Here is a 19442-nt window from a genome sequence, read left to right as displayed (position 1 = left end):
GGCTCACTTGGAAAGGCGGGTATCTGGCGGGGGATTGGGCCGAAAGCAACACACGCAGATGATGCTCAACACGAAAACTTTAATAGGGAAACACATCTGTGACGGGACCGTCGGGGAAACGGGTGCGGGGCTGCGGCCGCGCCGCCTTCAGTACTCCTCCCCTTCCTCGGCCTCCGCCTCCACCGAGTCCACGCCCACCTCCTCGTAATCCTTCTCCAGCGCCGCCAGGTCCTCCCGGGCCTCCGAGAACTCCCCCTCCTCCATGCCCTCCCCCACGTACCAGTGCACGAAGGCGCGCTTGGCGTACATGAGGTCGAACTTGTGGTCCAGGCGGGCCCAGGCCTCGGCGATGGCCGTGGTGTTGCTCAGCATGCACACGGCCCGCTGCACCTTGGCCAGGTCCCCCCCTGGGACCACCGTGGGGGGCTGGTAGTTGATGCCCACCTGCCGGACAAGAAGAACATAGTGAACAAGGAGTGTGGCCTCAGAAATGGGAGCTTGTTTTTTATTTACTTTTTTAATTTTTTTATTTTTTGGAGCTTGTTTTTTAAAATGTGGGCCGTGGACCCACTTTAGATGATGCCATGTAGGAACGGGTGCTGTATTTTTTGGCAGTATTTGCCAGTGTTTAATATCCTACATTTTCACTTTTAGAAGAGGACTTAAGCTTTTCAGCCTTCTGCATGACTAAAATAATCTTGCCACATACACACTTTCATAATGAGAAAACCTGATACAAACATGGAAAAAGGTTCCACGAAAATAGTGCACCCCTGAGCAAACACCTGTCAACACGTGAAGTCACTCAGGCAAGTGAGGATTCAACACCGTCCATCGGGGGTGAACTGTCTTGCGTGGGGACAGCAGTGTGACCTCCTAACCTCCCTCCAGACTCGGCCAGGATGGGAAGCCTGGGCACAGTGCCTGGCACCCCACACAGCGCTGCCCAGCTGAGGCGGCCGTGGATGGCAGCATTGCCTTCCAAAGGTCAAAAGCAAGGGCTGAAAAGAAACGTCCTGAAACCAAGAACAGTGGAAGAAGAAAAAGACTTCCCTGGTGGTCCAGACGCTGCGGTTTCCTGCAGGGGCCAAGGGCTGACGTCTGGCCCAGGGACTAAGATCCCCCATGCCGTGTGGCATGGCAAAAAAAAGCTTCCAACCCCGACCTGTGACCTAACCTCATAGGCCTGCAAACATCTACGGAAGGTTTAATTTCGTGGATATTTCTAATTGGTGAAACCTGTTACATATACACTTTACCCCTGTGAGTCATTTACACGTGTGAGACGAACACCCTCAGGTGGTCCGTGTCAAGGGGTCTGGCAGTGAGGCTGACAGAGGCCAGGTGGGTGCAACAGCGTGGGCTGGTCAGAGGCAAGCTCGGTATTTAAATAGGAAAACGATGACCCACACATCGCTGCTACTTGTCCTCACTTTCAGTCTGCAAAGACCCTGGGGATGGCAACTCCCAGCACACCGAAGGGATGCATCAGGGCTCAGATGCAGGATCCAGCACTTTATCTAACGAAGATCACTTGTGAAAAAGGACTCAACGAGGAAGAGGGCGCAGGGTTAACAAGCCCAGGCGTGGCCAGGCACTTAGCCTGCTGGTCACGGGTCTAAAGTGGGACCTTCTGGGACTTGGCTCCAAATTCAGGATGCTCTTCTCTGGGCAGACGTTTTACTGTGACACTAAACACAGTTGGAGGAGCCACTTCTGAGTGTGGTTTTGTGTGGGAGGCGGCATTCCAAGTCTGGCTTGGAGAAACAGCAGTGAACCACTCTTGGTCCCACAGAAAATATTACATAATGAATACAAGAGCCTCTTTACAAAAGCATAACTGTTGCCTAAGATTCAGTGACAACTGGTGACTGAAGTAATGTGAAATCTAAGCCCAGTCACAGAATGATACCAGACTCTGACAAGGTTCTTGGGTGCGCAGTGGGGAAACCTGAGTACAGGCCTGCAGTCAGAAGTCTCTGAAAGCTCCCTCCTCCATCGCTGACCCTGAGCCTACGAGGTTCTAAAAGCTGTCTCAGCGTCTGTCTCTGAAGTGTAAGGTGTTGGTAATATCGGCCCATGGCGCTATGGGCTGGTTGTAAGAAGTAAAGGTCCATGAAGTACTGATCACGATCCAGGCATCCAGCACCCTGATTACCGACCTTGCTGTCCCAGCAGCCCAGCCGCCCGGCAACAGGGGACCCTCCGCGGCGGGTCAGCACCCCGCCCCGGGGCCGGCCACGGGCAGAAAGCTGCACACGTGCTGCCGCCCAGCCTACCTTGAAGCCAGTCGGGCACCAGTCCACAAACTGGATGGTGCGCTTGGTCTTGATGGTGGCGATGGCCGCGTTGACGTCTTTGGGGACCACGTCCCCCCGGTACAGCATGCAGCAGGCCATGTACTTGCCGTGGCGAGGGTCACACTTGACCATCTGGTTGGCCGGCTCGAAGCAGGCGTTGGTGATCTCGGCCACAGACAGCTGCTCGTGGTAGGCCTTCTCGGCCGAGATGACCGGGGCGTACGTGGCCAGGGGGAAGTGGATGCGGGGGTAGGGCACCAGGTTGGTCTGGAACTCGGTCAGGTCCACGTTGAGGGCGCCGTCGAAGCGCAGGGAGGCCGTGATGGAGGACACGATCTGCCCGATGAGCCGGTTGAGGTTGGTGTAGGTGGGCCGCTCGATGTCCAGGTTGCGCCGGCAGATGTCGTAGATGGCCTCGTTGTCCACCATGAAGGCGCAGTCCGAGTGCTCCAGGGTGGTGTGCGTGGTCAGGATGGAGTTGTAGGGCTCCACCACGGCCGTGGAGACCTGGGGCGCCGGGTAGATGGCGAACTCCAGCTTGGACTTCTTGCCGTAGTCCACCGAGAGCCGCTCCATGAGCAGCGACGCGAAGCCCGAGCCGGTGCCGCCCCCGAAGCTGTGGAAGATGAGGAAGCCCTGCAGCCCCGTGCACAGGTCCGCCTGTGGGAGGGAGAGGCGTGAGCCAGACCGCATGCGCCGCCGAGAATCCGGGCCCCCGTCCCGGCCGGGAGCCCCCCGGGCCCTTCTCACCAGCTTGCGGATGCGGTCCAGGACCAGGTCGACGATCTCCTTGCCGATGGTATAGTGGCCGCGGGCATAGTTGTTGGCCGCATCTTCCTTCCCGGTGATCAGCTGCTCCGGGTGGAAGAGCTGCCTGTAGGTCCCCGTGCGCACCTCGTCTGCGGGGGACAGCGGCCGGGCTTGGAGGACGCCACCTCACCCCCGCGGCGGCTCCGGGACCCGCCTATCTGCAGGCCTGCGCCGCTCCTCCCAGGCCGGGGGTCAGGTCTCCCAGGCAGTCTCCGAGACAGACGCGCCCATCTGCCATTCACGGCTCCAGGGGGTCCATCAACCCGGAACAAGCACCAGTGTGGCCGGTTCCCGAAGGACGGGAGCGCCCAGGCGGCTGTGTGCGCCTCGCCCACCCCGACGTCACTGGGATGGCCCTGCACCCTGCACGATGCCAGCCTGACTGCCCCGGGCACCCCCGTGGCCTGGGTCTCCCGGGCTCCGGGGTGACTGTCCGTCGTCTCCTGGGTGGCCGCTCCCCTCGGAAACTACCTCGTGCTTCTGACCTGTGTCTGCCCGGCGAAGGTGCTGGGCTTCCCTTGCCAAGTGGGGGCGGACCTACCGACCACGGTGGGCTCCAGGTCCACGAACACGGCCCTGGGCACGTGCTTGCCGGCCCCCGTCTCGCTGAAGAACGTGTTGAAGGAGTCATCCCCGCCGCCGATGGTCTTGTCGCTGGGCATCTGGCCGTCGGGCTGAATGCCATGCTCCAGGCAGTACAGCTCCCAGCAGGCGTTGCCGATCTGGACGCCCGCCTGCCCCACGTGGATGGAGATGCACTCGCGCTGGAAGCAGAGCAACGAGTGAGGCCCAGCAACACGGCAGGGGTCTCTGCGTGGCATGCAGATGTACCTGACTTCTTAAATTAATAGATCTAATATCTTTTGGTTTTTTTAAGGTCTTTTCAGACTTTTTCTCACAAGCTTCCCAGGTCGATAGGAGCCCAACATGCTACTGGAGAAGAGCAGAGAAATAGCTCCAGAGGGAAAGAAAAGGCTGAGCCAAAGCAGAAACAACGCCCCGTTGTGGACGTGTCTGGTGGTGAAAGGAAAGTCCGATGCTGTAAGAACAACATGGCCAAGGAACCTGGAGTGTTAGGTCCACTAATCAAGGTACATTGGAAGTGGTCAAATCAGGATTTGCAAGAGTAAACATCTGCGTGGCATGCAGATGTTAACTCAATGTTTGTATGTGCCTCTAGAGTGTCTCAGAGCTTCTCAAACCTTGTTTTCAAGGAGCCTTATGTGACCCTTTTAACCTTGTGAAAACTGGCTTGCTCCGAAACACGTGAGCTGATAGCGCCAGAATTAGCCCCAAAGTCTACGTGTTTGCTACCATAGGTAAATTCAGTTACTTTAATACTTGCAAGCCATATAATGTCAGTAACAAACTCCATGTTATGGCCAGTGTCAGTACTTCTCTAGAGAAATAGCCATTTTGATTGCGTCCTGACCGAAGGATAAGCGGTAATGGAAAAGGAAAACTGGATGGGACCTAAGTCTGTTCCACCTGCCCCTCTAGGTCTACCCTCTGTTCTCCATCCAGCTCTGGTTCCAGGCTGACCAGTGTGGACTGTTCCCCCTAGGTTCTGGCTACATCAGCCCGTGTCAGTCAGCAGCAATAGATGGAGGTTAGAGGAAGGTGTGGTCAAGGTGGTTGCTCCTGGCTCCCTCCCCATCAGGCTGTCTTGGGTTCCTTTTCAAGGGCACAGACTGTGGGCAGTCAGTGGTCGTCAGAAACTACCCCCCGAGCCTAGGAGTTAATGGCTCCCAAATGTCACGTGCTGGGATTCTGCACTGTCCTTTGGGGGTCTCCTTAAACCCTGCCCGTATCTGTATAAGTAGTATCTTCTAACAGGTTGCACTCACAGTACCTATTAAATATTTTAAATGTACCCTCTGTTTCCTGCTTGGAATGTAATTCTACATTCCCTAACCGTCTGGCTGAATTTAGACACATCATCCTAACAAATACATAGAGAAGATCAAGTGAGATCTGAGGTGTGCCACCCACCCTAAATTCTAACTTACAGTCCTAGGAGCTTGGTGGCCCACAAGCACCATATCTCAGAGATCAACGTGAGGCAGCAGACCCCGCACCTCATTCCAGAGGGAAGCACTGGGCTCTGGAAAGACCTTCTCCGGGGACAGGGCACTCACTCCTCCAGAAGAGACTCTAACAGCACCCTGGGAAGGCCTTTGAAATCCACCCAGCCACACAGTTTTCAAACACATGGTATTTGCTTTGAATCCAGAACAGCTGTATTTCACAGAATGCCTGTGTCACTCTTGCTTGCTCAGCCCCAGTGTGTTCAGGGTCAGCTTTGTGACCTAATGTCTTCACTTACAAAGTGTGGCTGGGGAGCTCCATGATCAGCACAGGCTATGTCCACCTGACTAACAATGAAAGGAATCGCTCGGAGAAATTATTTCTCACTGTTCATAGAAAGGCAAGCGCATTGCCATCCTCGCCTGGATCACTGAAGTTTGGTTAATGATATTCCTGTCCCTGGCTCCAGGTCCTCTCTGAAAGCTCCCGCAGACCAAACCCTGTGGCCCCCCCCCCCCCCCCCCGTTCTCCATAGATGACCTCCTTCCCGAGCATGCCCGCCCCAACCTCCGGAGCCCGGTACTGCCCACTGTCCGCGCTCCGGAGGCTGGACCTGGGGCCACCTGCCTCCCCTGAGCCCTGGGCCACACGCTAAGGCGCGCTGGCCGCTGAGGCCCTCGGACGTCGATACTCATGGGAAGTGCGGCTCTGCCTTCGCAGTTTCTCTTTCTCAGCCTCTGTTCCGGTCGCTGAGTGATTCGCACCAGAAACCCACACGGGCTTCTCCGGCATCCTTGGTCTCAACCCCCCGACCACTAACACGGCCTCCAGACCTCCTGGCCCGCCCGCCCGACCTCCCGCTCCGTCCATCCGTACCATGATGAGTTCAACCGCCGCCGCCACACAAACCCCAACCGCTCTCGCCGACGCCGCAGCTCAACTGCCTACGCCAAGCCTCGCGCTCCTCGGACAAGCCCCCACGTCGTCGTGGACCCCACGCCGCCGCCGCCGATGCCCATTGGTCCAGAGCGCTGTGGGGTGGGGCGGAGTCTAGAATCCCGCTTCTGATTGACTCACACGGGACTCCCGGTTTGTGGCGCGTTCTGATTGGACGTGGCTTTGGCGGGAAGGCTGCACGCGGGAGGCGGAGCGCGCCGGGTCTCCTTATTCGGTCTCCTCAAACTGCCCCTCCCACCCCTCACGCACCCTGCAGCAGGCGTGGTCTGGTCTACACCGCCTCACCTCGGGGTTCTCCGCCAGGAGCCTCCTGGTTAATTGGGGAGGGTGTGGGGCCTTGATGTAATGACTGGCTTGGTTATTTGCTGGCTCTACAGGGAAGTGGGGGAGCGTCCTGCGGCGCTTGGCCCAGCCCCGCGCTACGACTGTGAGGTCCTCTCCCCGCCCTATAGGGTGGAGGGTCACTGAGGAGTGCTGCCCCGCTTGGGAGCGGGGAGAGCAGGTTCCTGGGGCTCCTCACTGGTGCTCATCCCGCAGGGCCTGGCTACCGTTACCCTCCGTCACCTCCTGGCCCCGAGCACCGCCTCAGGTTAGGACGTTGTCGTGGGTATGGGGGGGCCCTCCTTCCTCAGGCGCCGAGAACGCAGCAGACTCAAGACCTGTGCTGCCGGCCTGGTCTTAAGCACGACTTATTTTTCTGATAGTAAAAGTAACACATACTGAGTGTGAAGAGTGGAAAATGCAAGAAAATAGGAAATAAAAGCCATAAAGCCACAACCTAGAGATAAGCATTATTAATGTGCCAGGGTTGTTTTGTTTTAGGTCTTTTTGTTTTTCTGCTAGTATACACATTTATACATAATTTTTTCCACACAATATGGATCAAATAGTGTGTGTGTGTGTGTGTGTGTGTGTATAGGTAACAGTTTTTCTGAGATATGATGTACATATTGGACAAGTCACCCAATTAAATTGGTGCAATAAGTGGTCTTTTATGATAAACTTCTTTCACTTAGGGTAGTGGTTCATCCATGTTGTCACACATGTCATTACTTCGTTCCTTTTTTTCTTAACTGTATAAAACACAGTTCACATATCATACAATTCATCTGAAGTACACAATTCAAATACTTTTAGTATGTTACTGAAATTGTGCAACCGTTACCATAATCAATTTTAGAACATTTCCATCATCCCAAATTTCATCCTTTTTATTGCCAAGTAATATTCCATTGTATAAGTACACTACATTCTATTTATCCGCTCATCAGTTGGTGGGTATTTGCATTTTGTGTATATCATGGATAATGCTGCCATGAACATGTATGTTCAAGTTTTTGTGTGGACATGTTTTCATTTCTCTTGGAGTACAAATCTGTGACCTGAATGAGAACAATGGAAGGCCCTGGTTAACACTGATGTCTCAGTCACTATGAAGGCCAGCTCTGTAGGACTTCCACCTGGTTGACATGGGGCCTCAGTGGACTCATGCATTGAAAGGCACCTTGAAGTTGAAGTGGCCCATGGGAGAGAGAAGAAAGTCACACAACACATAGTCATTCAGATGGCCTGAAGATGGCCAGCAGTTCTTTTTTGTACTCCACTCTTCGGGCAGCCGTCTTTATGCAAAGCCCTGGAAGGATGACCTTCACTGAACTGGCAAGATCATCAAACTCTCTGTTCACCTGGATATCCTGAGGAGAAACCCATCACTAGGAAGGATGTTAAGACTTTTTGAGAACTTGACCATTTTACTCACACACACACAAGGTCTCGAGCCTCATAGGGTATCAGTTTGTCCCAAGTTTGAAGGATTGAAACTGTAAACACATCTCTGAACAGGCTTTGACTCAAGCCTGGGTTGAAATAAATCAGAGGGAGAATGAGCAGTGATTTGTAACTAGACTCTTCATGATTTGTATTTGGGGATTCTCTCGTTTGTGTTTAACCACCTTATAAAAGAGTGATATTTTTTCTACATTAAAAGGCAAAATTGGAACTTCCCTGGTGGTCCAGTGGCTAAGACTCCACACTGCCAATAAAGAATTTTTTAAAGGCAAAATGGAGTGAAACAGGGTTATCATCTCTCGTGCAGCCCCCCGAGTGAATCTCCAGCACTAGGATCCACTCGCAGGCACTGCTGGCTGGGAGGAGGGGCTGTCTTGCAAGAGATGAACCTGCAAATCCAAACATCAGTGAGCATGGTGCCTCTGATCCACCTGTTCCCTCTCTGCCAATGAAGAACCCAGGCAGGGGTCCAAGGTGAGACCACCATGACACCCCACACAGAGGCAGGAACGGAGTCAGAGTGGCATCGTGACTCACGTTGGAACTCAGATGTGGCCACACCGTATACCTGAGCAGGCACTCTCTCCAATCCCCACTTCTTTCCTTCTAAAATGGAGAAAGTCATATCTCCCAGGGCTGTTGGGAGGGTCAGAGACAAGGTTTATGAGAAACTCACAGAAAAGTCCAGAAGCTCCAGTGCAGACTGTGGATTAGCCTGGACAGACTTGAGCACACCAGAGCAGCCTTCACTTCGCATGGGATTCCTGGACACCTGAGAAGCACACACATCCCTCAGTGAGGGACGCCGAGCTCAGGGTAGCGGGAGGGATCCCCCATCTTTGCTGATATGGCTCCGGGCGGCCCCACTCTCTCAGCTCAAAAGGCTCCTCCCTGCAGCACAATGCCTTTGGTGGTGCTGGAACCAAGAATAGCAGAAGGGAGTGGACACTGGCTGCACCCCCACCTTTCGCCCACTCTGTGTCAGGAATTAAAGAGATACACGAGACACGCCCTGCCCTTAAAGAGCTCACTGTTACAGGGAGGAGAGGAGAAGAAACAAAACAATGCAGTGTGGAGAGTGCTGAGAGACCCCTGCACCAACCCTCCCTGGAAAGTGAAGGGTGGATGGGATGAAACACCCGAGCTGAACTTTCCAGGCCAGGTGGGTTGAGCTGGGCATTTCAACAAGAAGAGCCACAGGAACAAAGCAGGGCTGAGAGGTTGTACAGCATGGCTGGGAAATTGCAAGCAGCTTGGGCTGAGAGTCTTTTCATACTGTTCATGGGGTTCTCAAGGCAAGAATACTGAAGTGGTTTGCCATTCCCTTCTCCAACGGACCACGTTTTGTCAGAACTCTCCACCATGACCCGTCTGTCTTAGGTGGCCCCACATGGCATGGCTCATAGTTTTATTATGGGTTATACGAGGCTGTGGTCCATGTGATCAGTTTGATTAGTTTTCTGTGACTTGTTTTCAGTCTGTCTACCCTCTGATGGAGAAGGATAAGAGGCTCATGGAAGCTTCCTGATGGGAGAAACTGACTGTGGGGGAAACTGTTTTGTTCTGATGGGTGGGGCCATGCTCAGTAAATCTTCAATCCAATTTTCTATTGATGGGCGGGGCTATGTTCTCTCCTTGTTTTCCAACAGACTGGTTCCAAATTGGGAAAGGAGTATGTCAAGGCTATATGTTGTCACCCTGCTTATTTAACTTATATGCAGAGTACATCATGAGAAATGCTGGACTGGATGAGGCATATGCTGGAATCAAGATGGCCAGGAGAAATACCAATAACCTCAGATATGCAGATGACACCACCCTTATGGCAGAAAGTGAAGAGGAACTGAAGATCCTCTTGATGAGAGTGAAAGAGGAGAGTGAAAAAGCTGGCTTAAAACTCAACACTCAGAAAACTAAGATCATGGCCTCCGGTCCCATCGCTTCATGGCAAATAGGTGGGGAAGCAATGGAAAGAGTGACAGACTTTCTTTTCTTGTGCTCCAAAATCACTGCAGATGGTGACTGCAGTCGTGAAATTAAAAGACGCTTGCTCCTTGGAAGAAAAGCTATGACCAACCTAGACAGCATATTAAAAAGCAGAGACATTACTTTTCCAGCAAAGGTCCATCTAGTCAAAGCTATAGTTTTTCCAGTAGTCATGTATGGATGTGAGAGTTTTGGACTATAAAGAAAGCTGAACACCGAAGAATTGATGCTTTTGAACTGTGGTGTTGGAGAAGACTCTTGAGAGTCCCTTGGACTGCAAGGAGATCCAACCAGTCCATCCTAAAAGAAATCAGTCCTGAATATTCATTGGAAGGACTGATGCTGAAGCTGAAACTCCAACACTTTGGCCACATGATCAGAAGAACTGAGTCATTGGAAAAGACCATGATCCTGGGAAAGATTGAAGGCGGGAGGAGAAGGGGACGACAGAGGATGAGATGGTTGGATGGCATCACTAACTTGATGGACATGAGTTTGAGCAAAGTCTGGGAGTTGGTGATGGACAGGGAGGCCTGGCGTGCTGCAGTCCATGGGGCCGCAAAGATTCGGACACGACTGAGTGACTGAACTGAACTGAACTGGGCTGAGAGTGAAGGACTTCAAGGTGGGGAGGAGGGTGGGGCTGGCAGAGTGCAGAGCCCATGTGCTGTGAACGAGCAAATGACTAAGCTTGGTGTCTTCCAGAGAGATTTAAAGCCGGGACCATCTCCTGTTAGCACCTGATCGCAGGCGGGGAGGAGGGGCAGCGGGCAGCCCGGCCCCCCTCCCCGGAGGCAAGATGTGGAATGAGGCGGGGTCAGCACTGGGCCCCAGCTGACAGGATGGGAAGGAGCCCCCCACCTAGAGGCAGCCCTTGGAGGGGGACAACCAGGTCAGGCTCGACTCCCAGAATCCTGTGCACCTGTTCTCATCTCGGGGACCATCCGGCAGGTGGCTGGAAATGGAGACTCAGAGCTTAGAGGGAGGTCTGGGTTCTACTAGGGGGCAAGAGTGAGCCTCAGACTGGGGAAGTGGGTGCTGCTGGGGGCTCCTGCGCCCCCTGAGGGCCAGGCAGGGCTGATGTCCCCGGAGCACGGGCAGCTGGCACAGAAGTCCTGGAGGGCCCGCTCCGGCCTCCCTTCACTGCCTTCTGCTCGCACGGCCGGCCACATCCTCCCCACTGGGGACGGAACACCTGCGTGGCCCCTGGGTTCCAGCAAGGCCGGGGAGGGGGTGAGGGGAAGCCCGGTGGGCCTGGGGGGAGTCCGAAGGAATTTGTGGGCCAGGCCAGAGATGGGTGTGTGGATGACGAGGTTGCAGGAGGAAGCCGGGCGCCCCTTCCCCCATGTGCCTGCAGGCACCGGGGTGAGATGTGGCGGGGAGGGGGCTGTGTGGACAGGCACAGGCGGGTCTGTGCCGGGGCCTCCCCCTTCAAGCTGGCACTCACAGCAAGAATCCTCAGTGTCTGGTTGACTCGCAGGCCCAGGCCCAGGTTCAGGGCTCCCGCCTCGGAGATACGGTTGTTGCTGCAACAGAAAGGCGTGTGCCTTGCGCTGCCTTGCAGGCAGATATGCAGAGCCACACTGCCCCAGGGCTGCTGGTGCAACCCCCAGGTCCAGCCTCCAAGCACTCCCCGGGGGCCCTGGGCAGGTCAGTGTGTAGACGCTTCAGTGGAGTGTCCAGTGTTCAGGGTCCAGCAGATGTGCCCAGAGGGTTGTTGCCCCCCAACCCCACGCCCCAGTGGAGACCCGCTGCTGTTCCCTGGCCCTCGGTGCTCAGTGGGGGCTCCCACGCATCCTACACCCTGCCTCTGTCCCCACGACAGCCACCCAGCTCCCTCCCCACGTCCTTCTGCTCCCGATGGGCCCAAACTCCAGGCCTCCTCACTGCTCTTGGCCACTTTGTTTCCAACCCAGCCCCACTTCCCTCTAACTTCTCAGACCCCAGCTTTCCCCCATCGGGAGGGGAGAATGGGTAGGATGGAGCAGATGCCTGTGCCGATGGCAGACAGCCCATGACCTGTCTGGCCTCCGCCTCCTCCCTTCCCTCTGGTTTCCCCAGGAGGCCTGGGACCCTGCCTGGGCTTGGAGGAGCAGCTCACCCGTGCAGGCCCCCAGCAGCCATGTGCTGGACAGAGCACAAACCCCTCCTGAAATGGAGGAGCATGCAGGTGGAGCGCCACCGCCTGCACCAGCTCTGCTAAAGAGGTTTACGTGTTTGCACCTCCCAGCACCCAGCCGTGTGGTAGGAATTACGAGTCCCCACGTACAAATGATCAGCTTCCCTAGTGGCTCAGAGGGTAAAGAATCTACCTGCAATTTGGGAGACCCAGGTTCGATCCCTGGGTTGGGAAGACCCCCTGGAGGAGGGCAGGGCAACCCTCTCCAGTATTCTTGCCTGGAGAATTCCATGGACAGAGGAGCCTGGTGGGCTACAGTCCCTGGGGTCACAAAGAGTGGACACGATTCAGCAACTAACACTTTCACATAGCAAGGATGAACTTGAGTGAGAGGGACAGAACAGCATGCCCTGGGACTGTGACAGATTCCGGCCCTGAGAGTGAACAGCAGCAGGAGGAGCCCCAGTCCCTGGGTGGCCGGGGGCCTGGAGGCAGGGGCGGGGGCCCCCTGCTCTCACCTCATGTAGAGCTCCTCCAGCACGTTGTTGGTCTTCAGCGCCTCCCCCACCGCGGAGGCTCCAGAATCCCCACAGCCATTGTATGAGATGTCCAGGACCCTCAGGAAGATGTTTGCCTGGGACACAAAGGAGCAACCCCGTGGGACCACACGTGCCAGTGGAGGAAGCCAGGCCCCAGCCTCCGAGCCCAGGAGGGCTGAGGAGCAGAGTGTGGACTGGGAGCAGAAGACCACAGAGGTTGCAGGGGAGAGCCCTGGGCTTGGACGGTGGCGACCAGTGGAGTGGGAAGGCCAGACGCAAGTGCAGAGGGTGGGCATGGGTGTGAGCGAGCCTCTGGACTGGGCGGTCTGCCCCGGGCCGCAGGCCCCAGGGACACAATGGTGGGGACCCCTGTCAGGCAGGGACCCTGAGGCACAGAGCAGCCCAGGGCCCAGAGAGGATGCCAGTGAAGGACTGTTCGGTGAAATGTGTCCGGAGGGCTGTGATGGGGAGAAGTGGGGAGCCCATGGGTGCCCAGCTTGTGGGGTGGGACCCCAGTCAGCCTTGTGGGAGGGCATGGCCTCGTTGCCATTCCCCGAGGAGGATCCCACGGAGGCAGCTGCCCCCAGGGGCATCACGGGGTCCTGTGCCCCCCACTCCCCAGGCGTCAGGACCAGGGAGCAGGAGGGGCATGTGAGAGGGTGTGCAAGGCTCCCAGGGCCCAGGGCTGTCGTTTTAGGCAAGCATCCTTCCAGCGGTGAGTGTGCGTCACTGGACCGCATGGTGTCCCCCCCACCCAAGTGTCCGTGACATCTATGGAGGCGTGCATCTCCAGCTATGGACCCCTCACTCAGCACCCCGAGAGTCAGTGCAGGGAGACCAAACTGTCATCATTAAATAGAGCCAGGGAAACTGAAGTCACCTGGAGAAGCATCCTCTAAGCAATGCTGGAAAGATCCAGCTTCGGCTTTCTTCCTTTTTTTTTTTTTTTTTTTTTTTGACTGCACCATGAGGCGTGGGGGATCTTAGTTCCCCAGCCAGGAATTGAACCTGTGCCCCCTGAAGTCTGAGCCATTGGACTGCCAGGGACTGCCAGGGAAGTCCCTAGGGCTCATTTCTGAAGAGCTGCAAGAGATGGGGGGCTGGTGCCTGGGAGACCCGCCCCCGAAGGACAGGCTGGAGGGGCTTGCTGGGCGGGGCCTCGTACCTCCAGTCCCCTGGCGAAGGCTATGGCTCCCGGGCCTCGCAGGTGATTCCACCTCACATTGAGCTCCGTGAGTCCTGTGTTTTCTGCCAGGGCCGGTCCAAGCGTCTCCCCTTCAGAAACACCACGACAGACTTTCTTGTTCACTCATATCATTCTTTCAAGAGCTGACAGTGATGCCCACTGTGGGCCAGGGTCTCGGCTGTGCACAAGCGTCAGGGCATCCAACCCCACGTGGGCCTGCCCTGCTTTCAAGGCATTCAGGTTTAATAGAGAAGCTATAAACACACATTTGTGGGATGTGAGCTATCCAACCACCAACAGGGAGGCATGGGGACAGAGTGGGGGCTAACCCTGCCTTGGGGGGCGGGGTCAGGAAAGCAGAAAGAGCCTTGAGGATTAAGGGACGCCCCATGCACCCATGGAGAGTGAACGTCGAGGGGAGAAGCGGGGACAGGGAGTCCGGGGCTCGTGGAAACGCACACAGGCCTGGTGCTGGGCCCTGCAGGTGAGTCTGTGAGAGGAGGTAGGAGTGATGGGCACTAGAGAGACACTTTAAGAAGAGACAAGGTTATGGTGGGCGGGGGCGGGAGCCAGAGGTCAGGGTGGCTTGTGCCACTGTCTACGCAGGAGGTGACACGTTCAGCGCGGCTGTGGTGGAGAGGAGGCAGCGGTGTAGAAAAGGAGAGGACTTCCCTGGTGGTCCAGCGGCTAAGACTCCCGAGCTCCCAATGCAGGGGGCCCAGATCAGACCCCTGGTCAGGGAACTAGATCACACATGCTGAAGCTGAAGACCTTGCGTGCCACAACTGTGACCTAGTGCAGCCAAATAAATAAGTAGTGAAGTGAAAGTTACTCAGTTGTGTCTGACTCTCTGCAACCCCATGGACTGTAGCCCAACAGGCTCCTCTGTCCATGGGATTCTCCAGGCAAGAGTACTGGAGTGGGTTGCCATGCCCTTCTCCAAATAAATAAGTAAATATTAAAAAGAGAAAAAAAGAAAAGGAAAGAGAATCCCGAGAGCTATTTTGCATGTAAGATGGGCAGAAGCCCCGCCTACCCACTCCGCTGCTGTGTCGGGGCTCGGCGGGTCTGACCTGCTCCTGGTCCTCAGCTCCGGCTACTCCCGCGCCCCCACCCCCCACCCCCGTGTGCAACTGCTGACGCCCTTCTTTACCTGCGGAACAGCTCCTCATCCCACCCTTGCCTCCTCAGCCAGGCCGGGCTGGGCCACCTCGGACCCCTTGTCTGCTCCGTGTCCATCCTTCCGGGCTCTGAGCGTTAGACCGCCCTGCCTGGCCCCTCTCCATGGTGCTGGCACCCAGCACAGAGCGGAAGGCTCAGCGTCCAGGTCCGCAGGCGCGGTAGCACCTTGGAGAGCTCCCTGCAGGCCGCGCGGCCGCCCGGCTCCTCCCTGAGATCCGGGCCCCCACCCCACGTCCAGCACCAGGCCTGACAGCCGCAGTGTCTCAGACCCGTCCAGGGCTGGGCGAGGCAGGCGGCGGCCGCGCCCGCTTTGGAGGGAAGCCCCTTCTCTGCTGAGCAGCGGGAGGGTGAGCGGGACCTACGGCCGTGAATCGGCCTTCTGTGGCCCCAGGGCGTGTTCTTCACGACCCCCGCAGCCACCTCACCAGGTCGGTGCTACCCTGGCCTCGGGTCGGGTGGGGAGGCTGAGACCCCTCAGGGAGGCAGGCCCGCCCACAGACCCCCACGAGCCGTGCAGCCTTCGAAGGGCCTCGCGTCCCAAGCCTCTCCAACCTCACTGCCTGTTTGGTGCTGGCCCAAAGGGACCCCTAGGCTCACTTTGTTGAAAGCCTGAAAAGAGCTTCTCTTTTAATGTGCCTGTTCCCACAGAAGTTTTCTCAGAAGGCAGGCTGTCTGTCTCAAAGTTGAACTCTAGGACTGATTCTCCCACAGTGAGGCTAGTGCCATTCAGTCACGCTCAGCAGGCAGAGCAGTGATTCCCGACCTTTCTGAATCAGGCAAATTTCCTGGGGGCAGCTGTTACAATGCAGGTCCACAGGCATACCCCTCAAGAGGATTCAGAGGCCCAGCAGGTCCCAGGCCACGGAATCTGTATTCCTAACCCAGGGTCCTGGGGGATTTTTTTTTTTTTTAATTTTTAAAACATGTTTTTTTTTTAATGTTTGTAAAATTTTTATTTGGCTGCTCTAGGTCTTAGTTGCAGCATATGACATCTAGTTCTCTGACCAAGGATCAAACCCAGGCCCCCCTGCATTGGGAAAGCAGAGTCTTAGCCCCTGGACCTCCAGGGAAGGCCCCCAGGTGACTCTCAGAACTGACTGGGGTGGTTGAGGACAGGCAGGTAGAAGCGTATGTTCCTGGCAAGGCAGCCAGCCCGTGCAGAGGCCCTGGGGCAGGAGAGAAGGTGCTGAGATGGCGGAGTCCCACTGACGTCGCCCACAGCACCTGGAACAACGTCCTCCCGTCCCGCCTGCTGTGGTCCTGCGGCCCCTCTGCCACTCCGTCCCATGCCGGGCCCCTCTCTCCTGGCTCACTAGCCCAGCCACCCTGGTGTCTGTCTGTCTCTCTGGGAAATGGTTCCTCTGCTTGAAATGCTCCCCCTCTGGTCTTGCCATGACTGACTTCTCCCTCCTTAACAGTTCAGCTTAAACGTCACCTCCTCACAGAGCCCTCCCCGATGGTCACCTCTCTAAAGCAGTGGGGGGAGTCCATTCTTCTCTAGAATCCTGCCCTGCTTCTATCTTTTGTAGCACCAATAATTATGGAGGGTAATCCTGTGAACATGTGTCCCGTGAGGGCGTGCTTGCTGCTCTGCTTCAGTCGTGTCTGACTGTGCAACCCCATGGACTGTAGCCTGCCAGGCTCTTCTGTCCATGGGATTCTCCAGGCAAGAACACTGGAGTGGATTGCCATGCCCTCCTCCAGGAGATCTCCCCAACCCAAAGATCAAACCCGAGTCTCTTGTATCTCCTGCGTTGGCAAGCAGGTTCTTTACCGTTAGCACCATCTGGGAAGCCCTGGGCTTTGTTGAATTCATGGCTGGATTCCTAGTGGCTGTCAGGGCCCACAGGCACTGGCTGGGCAGAGAAATACCTGGGGAGTGGACTGAGAGTCCCGGGGTGGGGGTGGGGTGCAGGGAACAGGAGTGGGGCACGGATGCTCAGAGTGGTCCTGCCTACCTCCGCCCACCCTGCCCCAGGAAGACAGTCACGAGCACCACCGTGGTAGCCCTGGCCTGTGGCCGGATGGTACCTGCTTGGTCATTCAGCTGGTTATAGCTCAGGTCCAGGGATTTCAGGCCCGTGTGGGCCAGCAGGAGTTCAGCCAGGTACTGGGCTGCCTGCTCCTCCAGGCCGTTCCCTGCCAGCTGCACCCTCTGCACGGCCGGGCTCACCACCAGGGCAGCACAGATGGCCCGGGCTCCCTCCGCTCCCAGCCGGTTCTCCGACAGGTCCACATCTGGGGCCAGCAGCACTCCTCAGGGACGGGCTCCAGAGCCAGGCCCCGCCTCCTCCCATCCCCCGCAGCTGCCCAGCCTGACCCAGCACAGGGGACTTAGCGGCCAGACTGTCCTGGAGTGGATAGTGAGTCTGCCCCCCATCAACTGGGTCCCCTGCGGCCCCAGACAGCTCCCCAGACTCCCGTCCCCAGCCCGTGTGTCCACAAGCTTTGTCGGGGGGCTAACACTGCCTACTCTGTGGGGCTGTGATGTAGACGCACCCGGCCCCTCAGTGGGTGATTCACACCTGGCAGCCGCGTGGCCCTCCCGCGGAAGCCCCACTGCCGCGTTTCCCGGGACTGGTGGTGACGGCCCAGGTGGCCACGAGTCGAGGGCTTACGTAAGCAGACACTTTCCTGAGAGTATGTCCCCACATCTCCAAGGACTGAGTGTCGGAAACTGAGGCTCAGCAAGGCTGGCTCCTTGCCCAGGGTCTCCCCGCCCTTCCGTGGCAGAGGCGGCGTCTGGATCCAGCCCCTCTCCTCTCGCCCTGCCTGGCCCCTGCCCATCTGCCCCCCGCCCCCCGCATCCAGGCACCAGGATGCCACCACACACAGGGGGAGTTGGCCGGCCAAAGACAGTGGAGGAGGCCCCACAACTCCGGAGGCCCCACACAGGGCCTGACTGCATCCTACTCCCCCACCCTGTGATGAAGCCCTGCCCCCCAGTAGCAGCAGCAGCTGGGAGCGGGGTGAGAAGGCCCGTGTGGGGTAGCCCAGCCCCACCCCAGGCTCAGAACCTACCACAGATGCTGCGGGTTTTGCTCAGAGCGCCCGCAAGGGCCTCTGCACCGGCCCCACAGAGTCCGTTGTCCCTGAGGTCCAGCCGCTTGACGTAGGGATTGGAGGTCAGTGCATGGGCCAGAGCCCAGGCCCCCTGGGACACAGAGGGACCTGAGGGCCTGGCCCTCTCCAGGGCTGCAGACACGGTGGGGGGGCACTCCCTGGGCTCTGCCTGCAGGGCTCAGCCCACTCGATTCCTTCCCACAGGCCCAGGGGTGCCGGCTTCTCCTTCTCGGTCTCCCCAGGAGCTTCCTTGATCCCCCCAACAAGTTAGGGGTGCCCTTCAGGCCCCCCAGTCCTTGTACTGAGCTCTGTCATAGCCCCGATCCCACCTGTCACTCAGTGTGGGGGCTGGGACGTGCCTGGGACCCCGAGCAGGGCTGGGGAGTGTGGGGGTTGGGCTCAGGAAGGGCCCCCTCCCATGGCTGCTGCCTTCCAGGTCCTCGCCCTTCAAACCTGCTCGAAGGTCCCTCCCCGGGTACCTGGGGCCCCAGGCCACGGTGCCGCAGGCTGAGCTCTGGGGCGCTCCCTTGGCGCAGAAAGCAGGAGGCGGGCACGACGCTGTGGGCCCGGCAAGACCTCAGGTAGAGGGTGTCCTCACCCAGCTCGCCGGGCCTGCGGGCGCCTGATGGGAGACGGGGTTCACGTGGCCCCCTCCCGGCCGGCCCCACTGCCCAGCCTGGTCTCCCCTCTGGAGGCGCTTCCTCCTGTGCCGGCCGGGAAAGCGGCCCCGCCTGCAGTCCTGCCACTCATGTAGCTGGTCCTGGCCCCCTCCCCACCCAGCCCCCTGACCCCGCAGTGTATGCGTCTCTTCCACCGGATTGCAGACCACAGGGCTGTGTGAACCTCTTATAGGGGAGGAAACTGAAGCAATTCTAAGTTCCCTACCTCCATTCCTTTAGTTTTTTTCTGATGGCTGGGGTGAGACAGCCCTTCTTACACTGTTCGGGGTGGCGGGGGTGGGGGTTGCCTCTTAACCTCATTCTGGAAGCCTGTTCTAAGGATGGAACTGATGCCGCCAGGAGCATGGTGGGGAAGGCACAGGGCGGGAGCCGCCCCCAGCTCCACGGAGGGGTGCGCTCCTGCTAGACGGGGGGTCCCCTGCCTACGCGGCCCCAGCCTGCCCCCCACCCCCTGCCAGTAGGCACCTTCTGTCTCCTGGTCGGAGTCCGAATCCGTGTCCGAACCCTTCTTGGCCCCCGGGCCCCCAGCAGGACGCCCAGAGGCCGCCGCCGCCCCTTCCTCCTGGTCTTCCTTCTCCCCAGGCCCCTGGAGGGGACCCCTCATGGTTACGCCCACTCTACAGTCGCGGCCACAGAGCGGGGACTGCCAGGGACTGCAGCGGAGCGCGGCCAGGGGATGGAGGCGGGCCCTCCAGCTCATCGGCCAATCTGACGGGGCGCTTGTCCGCTGCAGCCAATAGGGACGCCTCCCCGGCAGCAGTTGCCCAGGCGACCCCGAGTTGTTGGTTGCTGCGGACACCGCCA

General features: G+C 57.6%; 2 protein-coding genes across 4 annotated transcripts; both read right to left on the bottom strand.

Annotated features, from left to right (window-relative positions):
* Positions 1-59: 59 nt before the first annotated feature.
* Positions 60-6141, bottom strand: LOC122693567 (tubulin alpha-3 chain). The gene is made up of 5 exons (XM_043901086.1): positions 6015-6141; positions 3652-3874; positions 3051-3199; positions 2280-2960; positions 60-444 (listed from the first exon to the last, which is right to left on the bottom strand). The coding sequence occupies exons 1-5, from the start codon at positions 6015-6017 to the stop codon at positions 148-150; spliced, it is 1353 nt and encodes a 450-aa protein (XP_043757021.1). The 5' UTR covers positions 6018-6141; the 3' UTR covers positions 60-147.
* Positions 6142-7044: 903 nt separating this feature from the next.
* Positions 7045-19281, bottom strand: LRRC74B (leucine rich repeat containing 74B). 3 transcript variants are annotated; one of them, XM_043901091.1, is made up of 9 exons: positions 19104-19281; positions 18438-18580; positions 17917-18049; positions 16927-17133; positions 13693-13802; positions 12507-12622; positions 11317-11395; positions 8560-8655; positions 7045-7789 (listed from the first exon to the last, which is right to left on the bottom strand). In XM_043901091.1, the coding sequence occupies exons 1-9, from the start codon at positions 19240-19242 to the stop codon at positions 7652-7654; spliced, it is 1161 nt and encodes a 386-aa protein (XP_043757026.1). In that variant the 5' UTR covers positions 19243-19281; the 3' UTR covers positions 7045-7651. The 3 variants fall into 3 exon arrangements, with proteins under 3 accessions (XP_043757026.1, XP_043757027.1, XP_043757028.1); XM_043901092.1 differs by having other exon boundaries at positions 17917-18001; XM_043901093.1 differs by lacking the exon at positions 11317-11395.
* Positions 19282-19442: the final 161 nt, after the last annotated feature.

This window comes from Cervus elaphus, chromosome 5, assembly GCF_910594005.1.
Source record: "Cervus elaphus chromosome 5, mCerEla1.1, whole genome shotgun sequence".
Taxonomy (NCBI): Eukaryota; Metazoa; Chordata; class Mammalia; order Artiodactyla; family Cervidae; genus Cervus; species Cervus elaphus.
Note: the sequence above shows the minus strand (reverse complement) of the source record. Positions and strands in the feature narration are given on the sequence as shown.

Excerpts from the sequence above, each read along its gene's own strand:
- LOC122693567 (XM_043901086.1), bottom strand. Across the intron at positions 2,961-3,050 it reads TGGACCGCATCCGCAAGCTG|GCGGACCTGTGCACGGGGCT; the intron begins GTGAGAAGGGCC and ends TCCCTCCCACAG. Across the intron at positions 445-2,279 it reads GGTGCCCGACTGGCTTCAAG|GTGGGCATCAACTACCAGCC; the intron begins GTAGGCTGGGCG and ends CTTGTCCGGCAG.
- LRRC74B (XM_043901091.1), bottom strand. The coding sequence starts at position 19,242 with ATGAGGGGTCCCCTCCAGGGGCCTGGGGAGAAGGAAGACCAGGAGGAA. Across the intron at positions 13,803-16,926 it reads CCAGCTGAATGACCAAGCAG|GGGAGACGCTTGGACCGGCC; the intron begins GTACCATCCGGC and ends GTGTTTCTGAAG. Across the intron at positions 12,623-13,692 it reads CCTTCGCCAGGGGACTGGAG|GCAAACATCTTCCTGAGGGT; the intron begins GTACGAGGCCCC and ends TTTGTGTCCCAG.